Consider the following 19351-nt stretch of genomic DNA (forward strand, 5'->3'; position numbering starts at 1 on the left):
CCCGGAAGCGATAGCCCGGGGAAGCGTGTCCCTCGCGGAGCGCCGTAGGGGCCGTGGGTGCATGAGCGGGCCGGCGCGGGAGCTGGCGGCATGGCGTTCCGGCAGGCGCTGCAGCTGGCGGCCTGCGGGCTGGCGGGGGGCTCGGCCGCCGTGCTTTTCTCGGCCGTGGTGGTAGGGAAGCCGCGCGCAGGCGGGGACGCGGAGCCACGCCCGGCTGAGCCGCCGGCCTGGGCGGGGGGCGCGCGGCCGGGCCCCGGCGTCTGGGACCCCAACTGGGACAGGTGCGCTCGGGGCTGGTTGGGGCCGGGGTCGGGGTGGGGGTCAGGGCCGGTGTTACCGTTGGGATCGGGATCGGGTTTAAGGTTGCGATGGGGTCGGAATCTGGGGTCGCCGTCCGCTTCCCCCAGCGGAGGAGCCGCTTTCCGGGGCCGCTCTGCGCGGAGGGTTCTGGGGGCGGCGGACCCTTCCCGCCGGCTTCTGTGGGCCGAGCTCCGTCGCGTCCTCGCCCTTCTCCCCGCCCCTGCGAGTCCGCCCTGGGTGCCATCGCCGGAGCGCGGGCTGGGGCGAGACTGAGGTGGAAGCCGGGCCTCCTCCAGGGGCGTTTGCAGGAGCGCGCCTGCGAGCCGCGTGCGGTTATTGAGCGTTTGAAATATGGCTCGTGTGATTCCTGAAGGGAATGCTTAGTTTACGTCAATTTAAACTTAACGCAAGCAGGGCCGGGTGCGGTAGCTCACGCCTGTAATCCCAGCGTTTGGGAGGTCGAGGCCGGAGGATCGCTTGAGTCCAGAAATTTGAAACCAGCCTGGGCAACATAGTGAGACCCCCCATCGCTACAAAAAATACAAAAAAAATTAGCCGAGGGAGGTGGCGCGGGCCTGTGGTCCCAGCTACTCGGGAGGCTGAGGTAGCAGGATCCCTTGAGTCCAGGGGTTCCAGGCTGCACAGTGTGAGCCGAGATCCCGCCACTTCACTCCAGCCTGAGCAACAGAGCCCGTCTCAAAGGAAAAAAAAAAAAAAGTAGTGTAGGTTTTTAACATTAGTTATGTGTTGAAATAGTATTTTTAGCATATTGAATTAAAAGTATGATCGAAATTCACCTGTTTCTTTTTAATGTTGCTGTTAGAAAATGTATAATTTCACATGTTGCTGGCATTCTGTTTCTGTCGGCCAGGACTGCTCTAGAGGCAAGGATGGTTTGCCCAGTCCTAACTCCTCATTGTGCTCAGTACTTTAACAAAGGGAGCACAGAATTATACTACTGTGGTTGCGTTAGATACTTTATATTAGATTTTTATCTTTTGTTAACCTGATTTCCTCTATTAGCATCATACACTAAGCATGGGGTATATATCAAAATTAATGAGCCAAAACGTAGATTATTAATTATAATTATTATATTAGTTTATAATACATTACTATTAACTAAGGTTCATGCTTCATTGAGATTTCCTCAGCTTTTATCTACGGTTCTGTTCTGGGGTCCCACATGACAAGTAGTCTTCATGCCTCCTTAGGCACGTTTTGGCTGTGACAATTTCTCAGACTTGTTTTGACGATCATGACTGTTTGAGGCGTCCTGGTCAGGGGTTTGGTAAAAGGTCCCTCAATTGAGACTTCTCTGAAGGTTTTCTCATGATTAGACTGGAGTTATATTCTTTTTCCTTCTTTTCTTTTTTCTTGAGACGGAGTTTCCCTCTTGTTGCCCAGGCTGGAGTGCAGTGGTGCAATCTCGGCTCACTGCCCGGGTTCAAGCGATTCTCCTGCCTCAGCCTCCCGAGTAGCTGGGATTACAGGCAAACGCCATTATGCCCAGCTAATTTTGTATTTTTAGTAGACGGGGTTTCTCCATGTCGGTCAGGCTGGTCTTGAACTCCCGACCTTAAGTGATCCTCCTGCCTCAGCCTCCCAAAGTGCTGGGATTACAGGCATGAGCCACCATGCCCAGCTTGTTATATTCTTTTTTAAAAATCAGAATTCTGAAAAATCAGAAATTCTGAATCAATATTCTGAATTTCTTAGGTCTTTTTAAGGAAACAGATTCACTCTGCTGTTAAAGAACTTGAAGTAGGCTGGGTGTGGTGGCTCATGCCGGTAATCCCAGCACTTTGAGAGGCTGAGGTGGGCAGATAACTTGAGGTCAGGAGTTCGAGACCAGCCTGACCAACATGGTGACACTCTGTATTTACTAAAAATACAAAAAAATTAGCCAGGCATGGTGGCACGCACCTGTAGTCCCAGCTATTTGGGAGGCTGAGGCAAGAGAATCACTTGAACCCAGGAGGTGGAGGCTGCAGTGAGCCCAGATCGTGCCACTACACTCCAGCCTGGGTGATAGAGCGAAACTCTGTCTCAAAAAAGAAAAAAAGAACTTGAAGTAGAACCAGGAGCTGAGCCCAGCCTTTCTCTTTTAAGCAGGTGTTCTGTATTTGCCTGTCATGTCTGGGGAGAAGTGAATTGGGCCTTGTGGGCTGGGAAAGACTCATACAGACAGAAGGCATGAGCAACTACAGGGAGGTGCTAGAAAACTGCGTGTTTCTTCTTGAGTCTCACGTGTCCACACTGGAAAGTTCCAGAGCCTCATCTGGTGAAATCTCCAGCTTCTTCCTGGAGGTCTCATGCAGTTTACGGCTTCCTGTCTCTGTGCCTATAGCTCCTAAATATTTTCTGTGGCTCAGCCTGACTCCCCCATACCTGCCAATTTGAGTCTTGGCCTGGTTTATGACAGGCCCCCAGGTCAGCGTGGCCCAAACGGAGCCCTTCAGTCACCACCATGCCCTTCCACAGCTTCCTTTTCCGCCACTGTCTCAGTGAGTAAATACCAGCAGGTTCGACTTTTGCTATTCCCAGCTCTGCTGTGTTGAACTTTTTTTGTTGCTGTTGAGACAGGGTCTCGCTCTGTTGCCCAGGCTGGAGCGCAGTGTAGTGCAGTGGCAAGATCGTGGCTCCTTCCTAGGCTCAAGCAATCCTCCCACCTCAGCCTCCTGAGTAGCCGGGACTACAGCTATGGACCACCTTGCCTGGCTAATTTTTTAATATTTTTGTAGAGACGGGGTCCCCCTATGTTGCCCAGGCTAGTCTTGAACTCCTGGGCTCAAGTGATCTGCCCACTTCGGCCTCCCAAAGTGCTGGGATCCACTCTTTTTCAGATTCCAGCAGCTCTGGAACAGGCCTTCATAATGGGAATATTTTCTTCCTCACTGAGTGTTTGTTTGTTTATTTATTTTCTGAGGCGGAGTCTCACTCTGTCGCCCAGACTGGAGTGCAGTGGCACGATCTCAGCTCTCTGCAACCTCCGCCTCCCAGGTTCAAGTGAGTCTCCTGCCTCAGTCTCCCAAGTAGCTGGGATTACAGGCGTGTGCCACCAAGCCCAGCTAATTTTTTCTATTTTGAGTAGAGGTGGGATTTCACCATGTTGGCCAGGCTAGTATCGAACTCTTGACCTCAGTTGATCTGCCCACCTCAGCCTCCCAAATGCTAGGATTACACGTGTGAGCCACTGCACCCGGCCTGAGGGTCTAAAATGTGCTTAGTATGACTGAGGACATGATGTTTTAATTTTATTTAATTTTGCTTAAATTTTGAATTGAAACATCCTCACAGCTAGTGGCTACTGTTGGGCATTGCAGTTCTAGGCTCTGCTGAAGCATCATGGTCAGGGAGGCCTTCTTGGCCCCGTGGACACTTTCCGCTTGCCCCCCAATAGCCGCTGTCCTCTTTCCTATCCTGGCGTTCTCCGTACCCACAGTTGCGTTCGGGGTAGTCTGTCTCCTGCTGTTCACTGTCTGCCTCTCATTAGAGAAGAAGATGCACAGGGCTTTGCTTGTCTGTTTTGCTCTCCAGCGCATCACTCAGAACAGACCTGGCACTAGCTTTGTGGGAGGGAGAGTGGTGGTATGCTCAGAGAGGCCTCCCCAGGGCTGTGCCGAGGGCCTTGTCTTCTCTCCATGCTCTTCCCAAATAGTCTGACAATTTGGAAATAACGTCTTGTCAGAAAAACTCAAACTTGGGAACAGAGATCACAAGGACGTATCTTGTATTTCAACATCAGGCGAGAACCACTGTCTCTGATCAACGTGCGGAAGAAGAACGTGGAATCTGGGGAAGAAGAGCTGGCGTCCAAGCTGGACCACTACAAAGCCAAGGCCACACGGCACATCTTCCTCATCAGGCATTCCCAGTACCACGTGGATGGCTCTCTGGAGAAGGACCGCACTCTGACCCCACTGGGTATGTGGTGGGTTCAGATCCTCCGTGGACCCCATTGGTTATGTGGCCAGGTGCATATCCTCTGCTGGCACCTTGGTTATGTGACTGGGTGCAGGTCCTCTGCGGACCCCCTTGGTCAGCTTTCTTGAAAGTGCTTGGGGCACTGGGCCTCCTGGGGCCCATGTCTAAGACCATCACCCCTGAATCACACATTATTACCAGTAACTGTCAGCTGAACTTGGACAGAAGACAAGCTTTTCAGAACGTCCTTAACTTGGCCGGGCGCGGTGGCTCACACCTGAATCCCAGCACTTTGGGAGGCCGAGGCGGGCGGATTACCTGAGGTCAGGAATTCGAGACCAGCCTGGCCAACAGGGTGAAACCTCATCTCTACTAAAAGTACAAAAATTAGCCGGGTGTGGTGGCGGGCGCCTGTAGTCCCAGCTACTCGGGGAGCTGAGGCAGGAGAATGGTGTGAACCCTGGAGGTGGAGCTTGCAGTGAGCTGAGATCGCACCACTGCACTCCAGCCTGGGCGACAGAGCGAGACACTGTCTCAAAAAAAAAAAAAAAAAAAAATGTCCTTACCTTGGCCAGGCACGGTGGCTCACACCTGTAATCCCAACACTTTGGGAGGCCGAGGCAGGTGGATCACTTGAGGTCAGGAGTTCGAGACCACCCTGGCCAACAGGGCGAAACCTCATCTCTACTAAAAGTACAAAAATTAGCCGGGTGCGGTGGCAGGCACCTGTAATCTCAGCTAATAAGGAGGCTGAGGCAGGAGAATTGCTTGACCCTGGGAGGTGGAGGTTGCAGTGAGCCAAGATTGCACCACTGCACTCTAGCCTAGGTGACAGAGTGAGACTCCGTCTCAAAAAAAAAAAAAAAAGCCCTTAACTGTTAGATCTTTGCATGAGACCAAATGCAGTGCATATCCCAGCAGCGGTTTTATACCTGCTTGATGCCTTGGAAAGCGGCGTGGCTTGTGCCCTCCGCTGCTCACCTGGACCTGCTGCCGAAGACCCTTCTCTGCGGCACTCACAGGCCTGATGCCTGGCGTCTGCTTTTTTGTTTGTTTGTTTTGTTTTGAGACATAGTCCTGCTCTGTTACCCAGGCTGGAGTGCAGTGACGCCATCTTGGCCCACTGCAACCTCTGCCTCCTGGGTTCAAGCAATTCTTCTGCCTCAGGCTCCCAAGTAGCTGGGACTACAGGCACACGCTGCCACGCCCAGCTAATTTTTTGTATTTTTAGTAGAGACGGGGTTTCACCATGTTGGCCAGGATGGTCTCGATCTCCTGACCTTGTGATCCACCCACCTCGGCATCCCAAAGTACTGGGATTACAGGTGTGAGCCACCGCGCCCGGCCTAATTTTTTTTTTTTGTATTTTTAGTAGAGACGGGGTTTCACCATATTGGCCAGGCTGGTCTCAAACTCCTGACCTCGTAATCCGCCCGCCTTGGCCTCCCAAAGTGCTGGGGTGACAGGTGTGAGCCACTGCGCCCGGCCTGGCATCTGCCTCAATGCCCTGTTGAACAGGCGGGACTGAGCAACAGGATCCCGCCTGTCCCCACTGGCAGACACTGCCTAGACAGCGTCCAGGAGGGTCCTTCCACCTTGTCCTTGTGTCCCTGTGCAGGTGGATCTGTGGAGGAAATGCCTGCCTAGAGAAGGAAATGCGGGGTGGGCTAAGGTAGAGTTTACATTTTGAAAAGTTCTTCGAATGGGATAGTGTCTGTTCATGCACATATTAAAAATTCAAATAGTAAAAATGTGCAGGGCTGTCCTCCACAGACGCCTCCCCCCAGCCCCCAGAGCTGTCCCGGCTGCTTGTGCACAAAGAAAGTGGAGTGACAGACGCAGGTGTGGCTGCATCCAGTGGATTCGGCCTTCCTGAGGCGTTTTCACCTGGATGCAAAAGCTCACAAGAGAAAAGGCATCTGCACTGGTGTCCGGCCCCCACGTAGCAGCTCGGGGTGTTTAGGTCCTGCTGTGTTGGCCTCTGTCATGGCGCGTGGCTGGGGGCCCCTGAGGCTCAGGTTTTGGGCATAGTTGAGGGTGACATGGGGGCACACAGAAACCACCTCTGGGCCCCACCAAGCGCCAGCCACCGTCCGGTTTGCTTGCTTCTGCCATTGATGGAATCAGATGCATTTTTTTTCCTGTATGGGGGTGAAGACAGTTGAGTGCCAGCCCCCCTGGCCCAAGCCTCGGGAGGGCAGGAGCCATCGGCTGAGCTTGCTGCCTGATCGGGGCTCGTGTTTGTGGGCAGAAGAGGGCGTGTTTGCGGGAGGAGGAGGGGGTGTTTGCGGGCGGAGGAGGGCGTGTTTGTGGTTGGAGGAGAGCGTGTTTGCGTGTTTGTGGGTGGAGGAGGGCTTCTTTGTGGTTGGCGAAGGGAGTGTTTGTGGGTGGAGGAGGGGGTGTTTGAGGTTGGAGGAGGGGGTGCAGGTGCGGCACTCAGGTGCCTTTCACCTTCCAGGTCGGGAGCAGGCTGAACTCACTGGGCTCCGCCTCGCAAGCTTGGGGTTGAAGTTTAATAAAATCGTCCATTCCTCTATGACCCGCGCCATAGAAACCACCGATATCATCAGCCGGCACCTGCCAGGTGAGTGCTGGGCGTGGGGCCTCATACTTGCAGCAGTGGAGGGCTGGTGGCAGGGCCCCGCGGGGCCTGAGCTCTTGCCCACCAGGAGGTCACAGCATCTCCGCCGGCGGGGCCGCCTCACCCAGGGCTTCACTGTGCTTCTCCCCAGGCGTCTGCAAAGTCAGCACAGACCTGCTGCGGGAAGGCGCCCCCATCGAGCCAGACCCGCCCGTGTCTCACTGGAAGCCAGAAGCTGTGGTAAAAACCTCCCCAGGGAGCAGCTTTGTCGTCCTCGCCTTCCCTGGGCACAGCGGCCCTGCTGGGCTCACCATCCACCACGTGCCCGGCCGTCCCACGGGCTTCCCCGGGTGGCAATGGAGTCTGTCCTCCTGACGCCCGCCTTGCCCGTGTACTTCCACACTGACGGTTCCTCACTTTGCCCCCAGCAGTATTACGAAGACGGAGCCCGGATCGAGGCTGCCTTCCGGAACTACATCCACCGCGCAGATGCCAGGCAGGAGGAGGACAGTTACGAGATCTTCATTTGTCATGCCAACGTCATCCGCTACATCGTGTGCAGGTAGGCAGCTGCCGGGCTGGGCGTGGCCTAAAATAATTTCAGACTTAGAGAAAAGCATGAGGAAGGAAGAAGCCAAGCGAGACCCTCCTCCACTGCCGATGCCACCTAGTCAGGCCTCACTAGCCCCTGGGCGTCCACTCCTCTCAAGTCCTAGTCAGTTACGCGGTAGGTGGCGTGTTACTTGGAGCTTCTCATGAGCCTGTTTTGGGCAAGGGTAGTGCAGACAGGGAGGGGCCCCTGTGGTGTGCTGGGTGGGGTCCTGGGTGGGGTGTGTGCTGGGTGGGGTCCTGGGTGGGGTGTGTGCTGGGTGGGGTGCATGCTGGGTGGGGTGCGTGCTGGGTGGGGTGTGTGCTGGGTGGGGTCCTGGGTGGGGTGTGTGCTGGGTGGGGTCCTGGGTACGGTGCATGCTGGGCGTCCGCACTGGCCTGGTTATTTTCTCTTTGTAATTGAACATCTTGTTTTCCCTCAAACTCGGCCAACCACCTTCTGCCTCTGGCTGGATCCCACTGGCAGCATCCCACCGCTGTTGTCTGCTGGGGCTTTTGTGCTTCTGGGGTCCTGACCTCTTTCACTTGCTGACCTGTGGGCACTCCCACCCGTGTGCCGGCGTGACGGCACGGGGCGTCCACTCCCCTCTGGGTCGAGGCCACAGCTGAGTCACGCTGCTGCCTGGGCTGCTCCGTCGGGGGCCCTTGTCCCCCAACCTGCCCTGGTGCCCCACTCTCAGCACCACAGAATGATCCGGGTTCAGGTTGCATTTTCCCTGCCACCACCCTGCGAGCAGCCACTTCTTTAAGGAGCTCCAGGGCTGCAGCCATGTTAGAGGGTCCTTTGTGGGGCAGGGCCAGCTCTATGATTACATACTTGAAACAGTCAGAAGTGTTGGCCAAATCTCACTAAATGCAAATTTGAAACAAATTTGCCTGTTCTCTGGATCCATTAGGAAATGTGTGTGTGGGCTCTGCAGCTGAGGGGGCCCTCTTGTGTGTGACGAGTCCCGTGGTGGGAGGACAGGACGGCACTGGTCAGTGATGCCGTGTGAGGCTGGGCCCTGGTCTCTGCCCGCCTGTCACCTGGGCCTGTCACCAGGGCTGGGGCTGCTGGGAGCACCATGGTCAGAAGAGCAGCAGCTCCCAGAAAGTCGAGGATGTAGGGGCCGAGATTCTCAAGCTTGGCTCCAGACCAGATAGAGCTTTTCTAGGGGTTGGAGCTTCTGGGTGGTGTGGCCTCAGGCTAAGTGAGTACCTGTTTGCTGTGAGTCGTTCGTTGCCTCCTGACTGTGCTTGTGAATGAGCCATATGGGTGGCTTCTATGCTGCCACCACCACCTTGTTGTGTCCATGACACAGTCACCCCGAGGTGACACAAATGCTAAAAATGCACAGAAATAACGGGCGGGAGAGTGGAGCTGACCTGAGTCAACACAGTGGTGAGGGCCAGGCAGGTGCACCTGGACACAAGGATGGCTGTGCTGTTCTGGCCAGCGCCGCCAGGCAGCCCTGAGGAGGCTCGGGAAGCAGCGTGAGGGTGGCCATGCGGCCCCCTGCGACGGGGCGGTGGGTGGCTCAGAGGCGGTGATGGCAACACCGAGCTTTTCCACAAATGCGAATTGTGCCTAAGAAGTGCATGAAGATGCCATGGCGGGTAGATCCCGTCTCCGTTCTTTGCTTTCCCAGAAAGGGACCTGTTGCACTAACTGGCTGCTCCCTGCTTTTTTTTATATGGGAAAAGCAGAAATTAAATTGTTTCCCCATAAGAAGTCAGCGTTGTTCTGATCTGTGCAAATCTTGAGTTGGGGTTGGGCCCCTGTCCTAAAGAGGGCAGGTCCCCAAGTGTGATGGCTCAATTCATGTTGATCCCAGCCACATCTTCCCCGAGAAGCCCTGACTGAAGACAGGAGTGGCTCGGCTGATGTGTACCCTGGCCCTGAGGCTGCTCTGAGACTTCTTACTGAGGGTCTCAGCCTCTGTTTGCAGAACAGAGCCCCCTGGCACAGCCTAGCCCGGCCTCTTTTAAGGACAGAGCCCCCTGGCTCTAGCCCAGCCCGTTTTTTGTTTTTGTTTTTTTTTTGAGATGGAATCTCGCTCTGTCACCCAGGCTGGAGTGCAGTGGTGCGATCTCGGCTCACTGCAAGCTCCGCCTCCCGGGTTCACACTATTCTCCTGCCTCAGCCTCCCGAGTAGCTGGGACTACAGGTGCCTGCTATCACGCCCGGCTAATTTTTTGTATTTTTAGTAGAGATGGGGTTTCACTGTGTTAGCCAAGATGGTCTCGATCTCCTGACCTCGTGATCCACCCGTCTGACCTCCCAAAGTGCTGGGATTACAGGCGTGAGCCACCGCGCCCGGCCTACCTCAGCCCGTTTTAAGGACAGAGCCCCCTGGCTCTAACTTGCTCTTTCTCTCTCTCTCCCCAGAGCACTGCAGTTTCCTCCCGAAGGCTGGCTCCGGCTCTCCCTCAACAACGGCAGCATCACCCACCTGGTGATCCGACCCAACGGCCGAGTTGCGCTCAGGACCCTCGGGGACACGGGGTTCATGCCTCCCGACAAGATCACCCGATCCTGAGGGCGCCCGCAGGGCTCCTGCCTCTCCTTCCCTCTGTCCTCCCTGCACAGGCCACACATGCTTACGTTTTGTTCCCAAGGAGACCAGCGGAAAAGTAGAAACCTGCAATGCTGCATCTGGGGACTGACTTGTGACCAGGCTGAGAAGGGGGGAGTTGGGATCAGACAGCCTGACTTCTCTGCAGGGTTTTATACCTGACCATGAACCCCCAGGATGGCGTGGGGTTTAAGGTGAAACCGTCTCACACACAAGTCAGGCCTGTTGTGGGGACCTGAAAGAGGCCTGACCCAGACCACCATGTTTGCACCCACAGCTGACCCGTGCTGAGGGTCCGTGCTCCATTGGCAAAGCTGGTCAGGCACGAGGGTGACTGAGGCACGTGGATGAGGAGGGCCCCCAGGTTCTGTTCACAACTCACTTCACTTCATACATCCTTTTAATTTCTTAAAACCCTCTTGTCCCTTAAATATTTGTCAATTACAGATTTTCTGGCTGGGCACAGTGGCTCACACGTGTATTCCCAGCTACTCAGGACGCCAGGGTGGGAGGATCACTTGAGCTCAGGAGTTCAAGACCAGCCTGGACAAGACAACATAGCGAGACCCTGTCTCTACTAAAAATACAAAACTTAGCTGGGTGTGTCTTGGGCATCTAGAATCCCAGCTACTTGGGAGGCTCAGGTGGGTGGATCACTTGGGCCCAGGAGCTGGAGGCTGCAGTGAGCTGTGATTGTGTCACTGCACTCCAGCCTGGGCAACCGAGGGAGACTTAAAGCAATTTTTTTTTTTGAAATGGAGTTTCACTCTTGTTGCCCAGGCTGGAGTGCAGTGGTGCGATCTCGGCTCACCACAACCTCTGCCTCCTGGGTTCAAGTGATTCTCCTGCCTGGGCTCCCGAGTAGCTGGGATTACAGTCGCCCACCACCATACCTGGCTAATTTTTTGTATTTTTAGTAAAGACGGGGTTTCATGGAGAAACCAATATAGAATTGGTCAGGCTGGTCTCGAACTCCCAACCTCAGGTGATTCACCCTCACCCGCCTCAGCATCCCAAAGTGCTGGGATTAAAGGCATGAGCCATCGTGCCCGGCCTAAAAAATTTTTTTTCTTCATCTGGGTTTTTGCTTTGAAAACAAGTTTCTCCAAATTTACAGATTCCTGATGATGTTGGGTCTGAACTCACCAACTTGATTAGGCCTTTAGGGGCCGAGGGACTAGCCAGCTGCACAGGTGACTAGACAGGGAAGGGGCAGGTAAGGTGGGTCTACAGAGGTGGCTTTGCCTTTGACCTTCATGCTGGTCTCGGCTGAGGTGATACGCTAGTGACAGCCTAATAAGGGGTTGCCCTTATTGAGTAAAATATTCCAGATTGACAGCTCAATCTTAGTTTGCCTCCGGTTAATCTTTTATGCTTAGGGATTAAATGTGTGGGTTTGTTTTTTTTTTTTTTTTTTTTTTGGAGACGGAGTCTCACTCTGTCACCCAGGCTAGAGTGCAGTGGCGCGATCTCGGCTCACTGCAACCTTTGCCTCCTGGGTTCAAACGATTCTCCTGCCTCAGCCTCCCAAGTAGCTGGGATTACAGGCGCCTGCCACCATGCCTGGCTAATTTTTTATTTTTAGTAGAGATGGGGTTTCACCATGTTGGCCAGGCTGGTCTCGAACTCCTGACCTCGTGATCTACCCACCTTGGCCTCCCAAAGTACTGGGATTACAGGCGTGAGCTACCGCGCCTGGCCAGGGATTAAAATATTCAAACATGTTGCGTGTGCCCAAATATTCTGTTAATTTAGGAAAAACAGTACAATTTCTATGAAGTGGTTGTGACTATTTTCGGTAGTCAATACAATTGGGATATCTGATCTATTTCTGTCTACTTTGGAAATGACTGCATAATAAAATTTTACTGTTTTTTTTAAAAGGACTAGTTGTGACTGTGTTAAAAACATGAAACTTCGGCTGGGCATGGTGGCTAACACCTGTAGTCCCAGCACTTTAGGAGGCCCAGGCAGGTGGATTATGAGGTCGGGAGTTCAAGACCAGCCTGACCAACATGGTGAAACCTCGTCTCTACTAAAAATACAAAAATTAGCCAGGCGTGGTGGGCGCCTGTAATCCCAGCTACTCAGGAGGCTGAGGCAGGAGAATCACTTGAACCCGGAAGGCGGAGCTTGCAGTGAGCCGAGATCGCTCCACTGCACTCCAGCCTGGGCCACAAAGCAAGACACCATCTAAAAAGAAAAAAAAAAAAAGGAAACTTGTGCACTGTGAGAAACGATGGTGTCACCAGAACCTTTTGCACAGCGTCCTGTCTCCCCGTGGCTGACGCCTCTACCTGCATCGCACCAGCTGCCTGCTCGGAGGACTTCTGCCAGTGGCCTGGGCCCTTTCCGAATCCCTGACCAGGACAGCAAGACTGACCAATGGTTGTGGAGACAACAGCCACAGCAACCATACGCCATTGTCTAGAAATAGTTTGATTAGCCAGGGCCGCGCCAACTTCAAAAACAAATACCAGGCACGCTCACGTTTGACCTCAGACGGGAGCAAGGCTCGCGAGGAAGCAGTCCGGGATGCTCTAAGTCAGCTGCACAGGGCGCCCACGCCACAGCCCCAACGCTGCGCCTCCAGGGATGGGGCAGCGCTGCAGGGCTAAGCCTTTGTTTTGCTTAGGGCCCCGGCTCCTCTGTAAAGTAGGAAAGCCTGGAGGTGGGAGCAGGGCTAGCATGCCTGGCACTGAGGCAATGCTCAGAGCAGGCGCAGGTTTGCCGGAGGTTTGCTGGGCAACAAAGCTCATCACAATGTGGAATGACCACACATCAGCTGGCCCCGATGCCCTGCGCAGCCCACGGCCACTCCCAACGCTCGCGTCATAGACGTGAGTCGCACTCACGGGAAGATCTGGACAGACTACCTGGTCTAAAGGGGGAAGCGGATGGGAAACCATGAGCAGTTTTCAATGGATCACAAGAAACCAGTGACAAAGAGTCGTCAAATCCTTCTGCCAAAAAAAAAAAAAAATACCCAAAAGGGAAGAAAACCTGATTATGCTGCTTAAGTCAAATTTGAAGTCAAGGATTTTGAAAAGTTAAGCCACAAACTCAGTGTGTGACTAATTGCATACAGCAATGATAACCTGTATTTTTGTTTTTCAAGTCTACAGCCCTTGCTATTCCCAGGCAGCCTCCACTCCAAGTCATAACCAGGCCCCGCTTATCTGCCAAGATCAGAGAGACTGGGTGCGTTCAGGGTAGTATGGCCACAGATGATTACCTAAGTTTCTTGAATATGAAACTTTAAATAATTTTTAGTTTCTTTTTCTAGAGTAAATTCCCAGCGAACTTTTTTTTTGAGACATACTCTGGCTCCGTCAGCCAGGCTGGAGTGCAGTGCCACCGTCTCGGCTCACTACAACCTCCGCTTTCCAGGCTCAAGCGATTCTCATGTCTCAGCCTCCCAAGTGGCTCGTTCTACAGGCGTGCGTCACTGCACCTGGCTCATTTTTGCATTTGTAGTAGAGATGGGTTTCACTATGCTGGCTAGACTGGTCTCGAGCTCCTGGCCTCAAGTGATCCGCCCACCTCGGCCTCCCAAAGCACATGAGCCACTGTGCCTGGTAGACTTCCCTTCTAAAATACCTGCTGTTCTAAGTGGTTCTTCCTTAAATGGCCTTTTCCAGTCTTCTGCATTTGGGACGGATGTAGATTAGCAAAGTGAGGATGGCTCCCAGTTTGGCTGGTAGCTGGTGGGGGTCTAATTTCTGAATGCTGGACTCAGGGCAGGTATGGCCGGGGAGAAGGCAGGGAGGGGCAGGCAGGAGACTGGGGAGTGAGGAGCTGACCCATGTCAGGGCAGCCCCCAGGGATCTTCAGCGCACGAGTGTGCGTGTTGTGAACGCCTGCATGGGGAGCTGCACGAGGGGAAGGCTGAGGGCGTCTGGACTGGGTGAGTTACAGGGGCCCAGCAACGTCAATGATGGAAACTGTCCCTGGTTTGGGACAGACTGAAGACTTCTCAAATGTTAGTAACGATACCCTCGTCTGGCCAAAGTGAAAACTGCACACCAGAAGCCTCAATGAGACTGGTGGGAACGGCAATGCCACCAGATGGCGGCCAGCTGCCAGGGGCCGCCATGCTGACATTTATCCCAAAGCCTTTTCTTAGGAGGGAGCGTGGGTGGGAATCTGCAGTTGGAGCAGTCACAGGGTTTCCAACCATGACAAACACGCCTGCGCCCCGCATGCACAGCCGGGCCCCAACGAGGGTTCCACCATCAGCCCTTACCTGGGAAAACTGCAGGCTTCTGGAAACATCCACACAGCTCTGGAAGACCTGCCTGTGGTCCCTGCCATGGCGCCGCTGGCACTCCCACGGCTGGTACGCAGCACCATGGCTGCTTTTACCCCAGAAACGAGCAGCAGACTCACCGGGCGCCTCCCCTCACAGCTGCCACCATGCTGGAGCAGGGCACTTTCCAACCAAAGCTACCACAGCAACTGTTAATGTCACCAAAGTTTCCCACTGCCAAGAGCAATGGTGAAATCTGTGCTCTTTTAACGGATGCCAAAAAGTCTTTCACGACCGAGTCAAGAAAGGGGCCTAAAAACAGCAAGCGAATCTGAGGGCGCCCAGGTTGATGGCCGTCCAACCAAAACAGTGCCGTGTGCCTGGGCACAGGTGAGGGATCTTTCCAAAAGCTTACAATTATTACCACGCGGTTTTGAAGTAATTCATTTCATTAAGTGTTTTGTGAAGGACATAACCCCCCAGGACACACGAGAATGCCTCCGTTGGGACTGGAATCACCGCCCACAAACAAACGGAGAAACAGTCAAAGGCGGCCTAAGACCTGGAAAATCAGGAGCAGTGGTCCACATACAAAATCAGGGCCAAAACCTTTTACTTTCCATTTGAATTTACAACCATATACAGACAATATGGTAAGATTTTAGAGAAAACAGATCATCACTACGAATATCCATATTCTGATTTCTTTTGAGAACCAAGGTGCCTTATAAAATGCTGCTTTTTAGAATAATAGCATGTGTTGTTTCTGTCTGGGATCTAGATCTTGTCTGCTACAAAACAAATAAAGACACCCTGTGTAACAAAATCGAATTTTAACATTTAAATCTTGATTCCAATATTCCTGACCTGTCTCTTGTCATATGAAAGAAATAAGCCTTTTTTTAAACAAAGTTTCAATTCAGAAATTTTTACAAACAAAAACAATCCTGCGTCTACTTAATATCACTGTATATCCTCAAAAAGCAAGTTCAGGAAATTTAAAAATGATTTATAAAAGGCACTGAAGTTAGCAAAAGCATTGGTGGGTTTTCATTTTGGATTAAACACTGGAAATGTTCACACAGAAACAACTGTGTGAGCAGTTGCCCGTAACACCCAGGAAGAAACCGACCTCCAGTTAGCACCTCCTGAGCACCTCAGCGGTTCCTCACACATTCCAACCACAGACCTTCATTCAAGCCAAGGTGAAGGCTACAGTCAACACGGCAAGAAACCAAGATGGGACTCAAACCTCTAAATGCAACACTCTGCATACAGGAGATCCCAGCTGAAATGAGTTCCAAAATAAAGGATACCTTTATCGTATAATCATTTATGCTCAACAAAGCCTAAGGATAAATTTCAAAACACAACAATTTGTAGATTGTATTACTGCTACACTGGCCCCTGCATGAAGCAGGCGGTGAAGGCTCACGTGCTGAGGAAACAGGGAACACCTTGGCGCCACTGCTGCTGAGCTCTGTGTGGCTCCTGGCATCACTCCCACGGGCTGCAAGACTTCCCAAGAGAAAAGCTACTTTTATCTTCTGATCAGTAATTTAAATATTCCGAACAACCCAAATCATAATGGTTGCTGCGAGTCTGAGGCGCACTCCTGGCTCCCTGATCCCTGCCGTCCACCTCACTCTGTCTGAACCGTGAGACCCACGGGCAAACCAACAGGGACTCTGCCACCATCAGATGCCACCACCCCCCCAAGGAAAAGACAGGGTGGCAAACAGTTCATCTTGGTGAGCGCAGGTATCGCGGGGACATCGGTGCTCACGCCTCTGCCAAGCCCCTCCTCGTCCACAGTGTCTGTCGGATGAGGTGAGTACGGGGCTGCCTGTCTGCAACTGCCTCAGCACCCTTTCCTCTGCTACATTTCAGACCTAGAAATTGCCACCTAAAAAGTCTGCTATTACCACATGGATATTTTCCAGAAAATTGGTATCTGAGTTTGCTTTCATTAACTTCTAACTTCTTCCAAAATATCAGAAATCTAAGTTTTATATAGAACATTTAAATCTAAAATTCTCACACCCTCAAAGTGAGAAGTAATAATTTAATCAGAATATATTCCTTTTTGATAGTTTAGCAATAAACATATGACCCTTCCTTCTTTAAAAATGAAGAACAAACCGAGAGCCCAGCGCCGAGCCTACAGGGCGGCAAGCTCAGCCAGGCGCGCCATCCTGCGGAGCTGGCTCCCGTGCACGGGGCTGTAGCGCCCAGGACTGCCCAGGCCTGGCTTTGCGGGGTTGCTTCCAGCCACGCTGTTTCTCCCCGGACTGTAGCTGTGAGGGCCACTGAGATCTGGCAGCTGAGACTTGAACTTTCCTTTCACTGCGGGACTGGGCCAACTGCGGAAAGCAAGAAAGAACTGTTAGCAGACGGGCAAGCCTGGAGATGAACAGCGAGAGTCAGAGAGTAACGGCCCTGGACTCAGGCACACGCGCCCGGGCGGAGGAGACGCACTGCTGAACCCTGGCACCGTGGGCACTGGGAGAGTCAAGCTCATGGGGGTTTCCAGGAGAATCCTGTGTGATCTGAGTAGAAACCCTGCTGCTTCCATCCCTCTAGCCCTCAGCTTGTCAGCAGCTGACCCGTTCAGCTTTTCCACCCAACCGGAGCTCTGTCCTGTGTGCAGAGAGCCACAACACCCAAATCCACAGCCTGGCTGACGGGCCTGCCAGTGTTGGGAAGAGCCACTGGTACATTCGCATGAACTGGAACTGGACCCTGCAGAAGCTTCCAAAAGCTGCCCCGCGGGTGACAGGCTGTCCGGGCCCCACATACCTCTGTCTGTCCGAGGGTGAGTAGCACAGGACAGCACTCTTCCATCTGTGCACAGCCGGGAACTGATGGGGGTCGACATCTGCACATTCAAGAGCGGCCAAAACATCCTGATCAAGTTTTGACGGCTCCTCTCTAGAAAGCACAATAAAAGAAGCAAAAACATCTTTGGTAAAAACATAAAGACTTCTAAAATACCACTACTTTTTTTTTTGAGACGGAGTCTCACTCTGTCGCCCAGGCTGGAATGCAGTGGCGCAATCTCGGCTCACTGCAAGCTCCGCCTCCCGGGTTCCAGCAATTCTCTGCCTCAGCCTCCCAAGTAGCTGGGACTACAGGTGCCTGCCACCACGCCCGGCTAATTTTTTGTATTTTTAGTAGAGACAGGATTTCACCATTTTGGTCAGGCTGGTCTTGAACTCCTGACCTTGTGATCCACCCACCTCGGCCTCCCAAAGTGCTGGAATTACAGGCGTGAGCCACCGCGTCCGGCCAAAATATCACTACATTTTAAACTCAAGAACCCAGCACACAAAACAACAGTGTGCAAGGATCGATCTGGCCCGAGGAGATGGAACCAGGGAACCAGCAGCAGCACATCAGGGCATCAGCTCTCAGGGAGCCGAGGGCCGCTCTGCAGAGGGAGGCATCTCCCAAGGCCAGGGAGGCGGATGCAGACTCGCTGTTCTGTGATGAGAAGAGCAGGAGCCAGGGAGGAGTTGCCTCTGGGTGCACACCTGCATTCTCTATGGTAACAGGATCCACCCGCTGTTAAAATGCAGTTCTGCATATTTGCACCCTCAGAGAGTGCTCAGTACCAGAAGGTTAGGGACATTTATCCCGTTAGATTGAGACTGACCCCAAGATGGCTTTTCTTCCTAGAAGGATTCACACCAGTGGCAGGCACATCCCTAGCAAATAACAGCAAACACTAGGATCACCCCACAGTCCAAGCGGAGGAAGACCCAGAAAGAGCATCTAGAAGCTGGACTCAGACAGGAACTGAACGCACACGGCAAGTCCACACAAACGCTTGTATGGAGGCCGGGCGCGGTGGCTCACGCCTGTGATCCCAGCACTCTGGGAGGCCGAGGCTGGTGGATCACAAGGTCAGGAGTTTGACACCAACCTGGCCAATAACACCAGCCTGGCCAATATGGCAAAACCCCATCTCTACTAAAAACACAAAAATCAGCTAGGCGTGGTGGCAGGTGCCTGTAGTCCCAGCTACTCAGGAGGCTGAGGCAAGAGAACTGGTTGAACCTGGGAGGTAGAGGTTACAGTGAGCTGCGTTCACACCACTGCACTCCAGCCTAGGCGATAGAGCAAGACTCCATCTGAAAGAAAAAAGGAAAGGAGAGGAGAGGAGAGTGGAGGGGATGGGGTGAGGGGATGGGGGGAGGGGGAGGTGAGGGGGAGGGGAGGGGGAGGCGGGGGGGGGGGAGGCGAGGGGAGGGGGAGGGGGAGGCGAGGGGAGGGGAGGGGGAGGCGAGGGGAGGGGGAGGTGAGGGGAGGGGAGGGGGAGGTGAGGGGAGGGGGAGGAGAGGGGAGGGGGAGGGGGAGGGGAGGGGGAGGCGAGGGGAGGGGGAGGGGGAGGTGGGGGGGAGGTGAGGGGAGGGGGAGGGGGAGGCGGGGGGGAGGCGAGGGGAGGGGGAGGGGAGGGGAGGCAAGGAGAGGGGGAAGGGAAGGAGGAGGGGAGGGGGGAAGAAGAGTGAGTGCAGAGGGCAACACATGCCTACCCAAAAAGGAAGAGCCGCCTGGCCGGTTCCCTCGTGACCTCAAGCTGATCCTCGTGCCTGGGGCTGCTGGGACTCAAGGACATTTTAGCGATCCTGGCTGACATTTCACTTTCTGTCCTCCTGTGGCCATTCCCGAGTTGGTCTGTGGGAGAAGGCGGCTCTAACAAGTCTCTTTCTACTGCATTGATTCTTGAAGTCAGGATCTTATCTTTAGTTTTCGTATTTTCATCTGGTGTCTTAGAAACGCTACTTCCTACATTTTGCAAATTCAGTTTATCAAACTCAACAGTCAAATCAGAGACAGGTGGCAGATGAGCTTCCTCCCCACGGGGGGCCTTTGGTCTCTTGCCTGCCAGGGTCCTGCTGTGACTCAGAGGATGGCAGAGCCCATTTCTGCTGTTATGTGGACTGCCCGGCTCGGCGGCTTCTATGAGGTCTGCCTCCTGCTCCAAGGGGAAGGCACTGCACCTCGTATGTCCAAAAGCACCAACTGTGGGCGGGCTGTTATTTCGAGCTGCATTTTGCCGATTTTTTATTTCTTCCAAGCTCATGTCATCTTCATCTAGAAACGCCCTCACGGAAATGGAATTGCTGC

General features: G+C 53.5%; 2 protein-coding genes across 5 annotated transcripts in view; one reads left to right on the top strand and one right to left on the bottom strand.

The window, feature by feature from the left end:
• Window positions 1-16: 16 nt before the first annotated feature.
• PGAM5 (PGAM family member 5, mitochondrial serine/threonine protein phosphatase) lies at window positions 17-11855 on the top strand. Of its 2 annotated transcripts, none has more exons than XM_009248433.4 (6): window positions 17-281; window positions 4049-4227; window positions 6686-6811; window positions 6960-7048; window positions 7240-7370; window positions 9786-11855. In XM_009248433.4, the coding sequence occupies exons 1-6, from the start codon at window positions 91-93 to the stop codon at window positions 9934-9936; spliced, it is 867 nt and encodes a 288-aa protein (XP_009246708.1). In that variant the 5' UTR covers window positions 17-90; the 3' UTR covers window positions 9937-11855. The 2 variants fall into 2 exon arrangements, with proteins under 2 accessions (XP_009246708.1, XP_009246707.1); XM_009248432.4 differs by having other exon boundaries at window positions 18-281; window positions 7237-7370.
• Window positions 11856-14817: 2962 nt separating this feature from the next.
• Window positions 14818-19351, bottom strand: part of ANKLE2 (ankyrin repeat and LEM domain containing 2) — a 44041-nt gene continuing 39507 nt past the window's right edge. For all 3 annotated transcript variants that reach the window (XM_024256679.3, XM_024256678.3, XM_054528476.2), the window contains exons 11-13: window positions 18757-19351; window positions 17021-17152; window positions 14818-16584 (exon numbers count right to left, since the gene is read on the bottom strand). In XM_024256679.3, coding sequence (XP_024112447.1) covers window positions 16383-16584; window positions 17021-17152; window positions 18757-19351 — 929 coding nt within the window. In that variant the 3' untranslated portion in view covers window positions 14818-16382. The remainder of the gene's footprint in view (window positions 16585-17020; window positions 17153-18756) is intronic.

The sequence above is a fragment of the Pongo abelii genome, chromosome 10, assembly GCF_028885655.2.
Source record: "Pongo abelii isolate AG06213 chromosome 10, NHGRI_mPonAbe1-v2.0_pri, whole genome shotgun sequence".
NCBI lineage: Eukaryota > Metazoa > Chordata > Mammalia > Primates > Hominidae > Pongo > Pongo abelii.

What these genes read in the sequence shown, in the direction of transcription:
- PGAM5 (XM_009248432.4), top strand. Translation starts at nt 91, where the DNA reads ATGGCGTTCCGGCAGGCGCTGCAGCTGGCGGCCTGCGGGCTGGCGGGG. An exon ending in CATCAGCCGGCACCTGCCAG is followed by an intron (nt 6,812 to 6,959) that starts GTGAGTGCTGGG and finishes GCTTCTCCCCAG; the next exon opens with GCGTCTGCAAAGTCAGCACA. An exon ending in ACTGGAAGCCAGAAGCTGTG is followed by an intron (nt 7,049 to 7,236) that starts GTAAAAACCTCC and finishes CTTTGCCCCCAG; the next exon opens with CAGTATTACGAAGACGGAGC.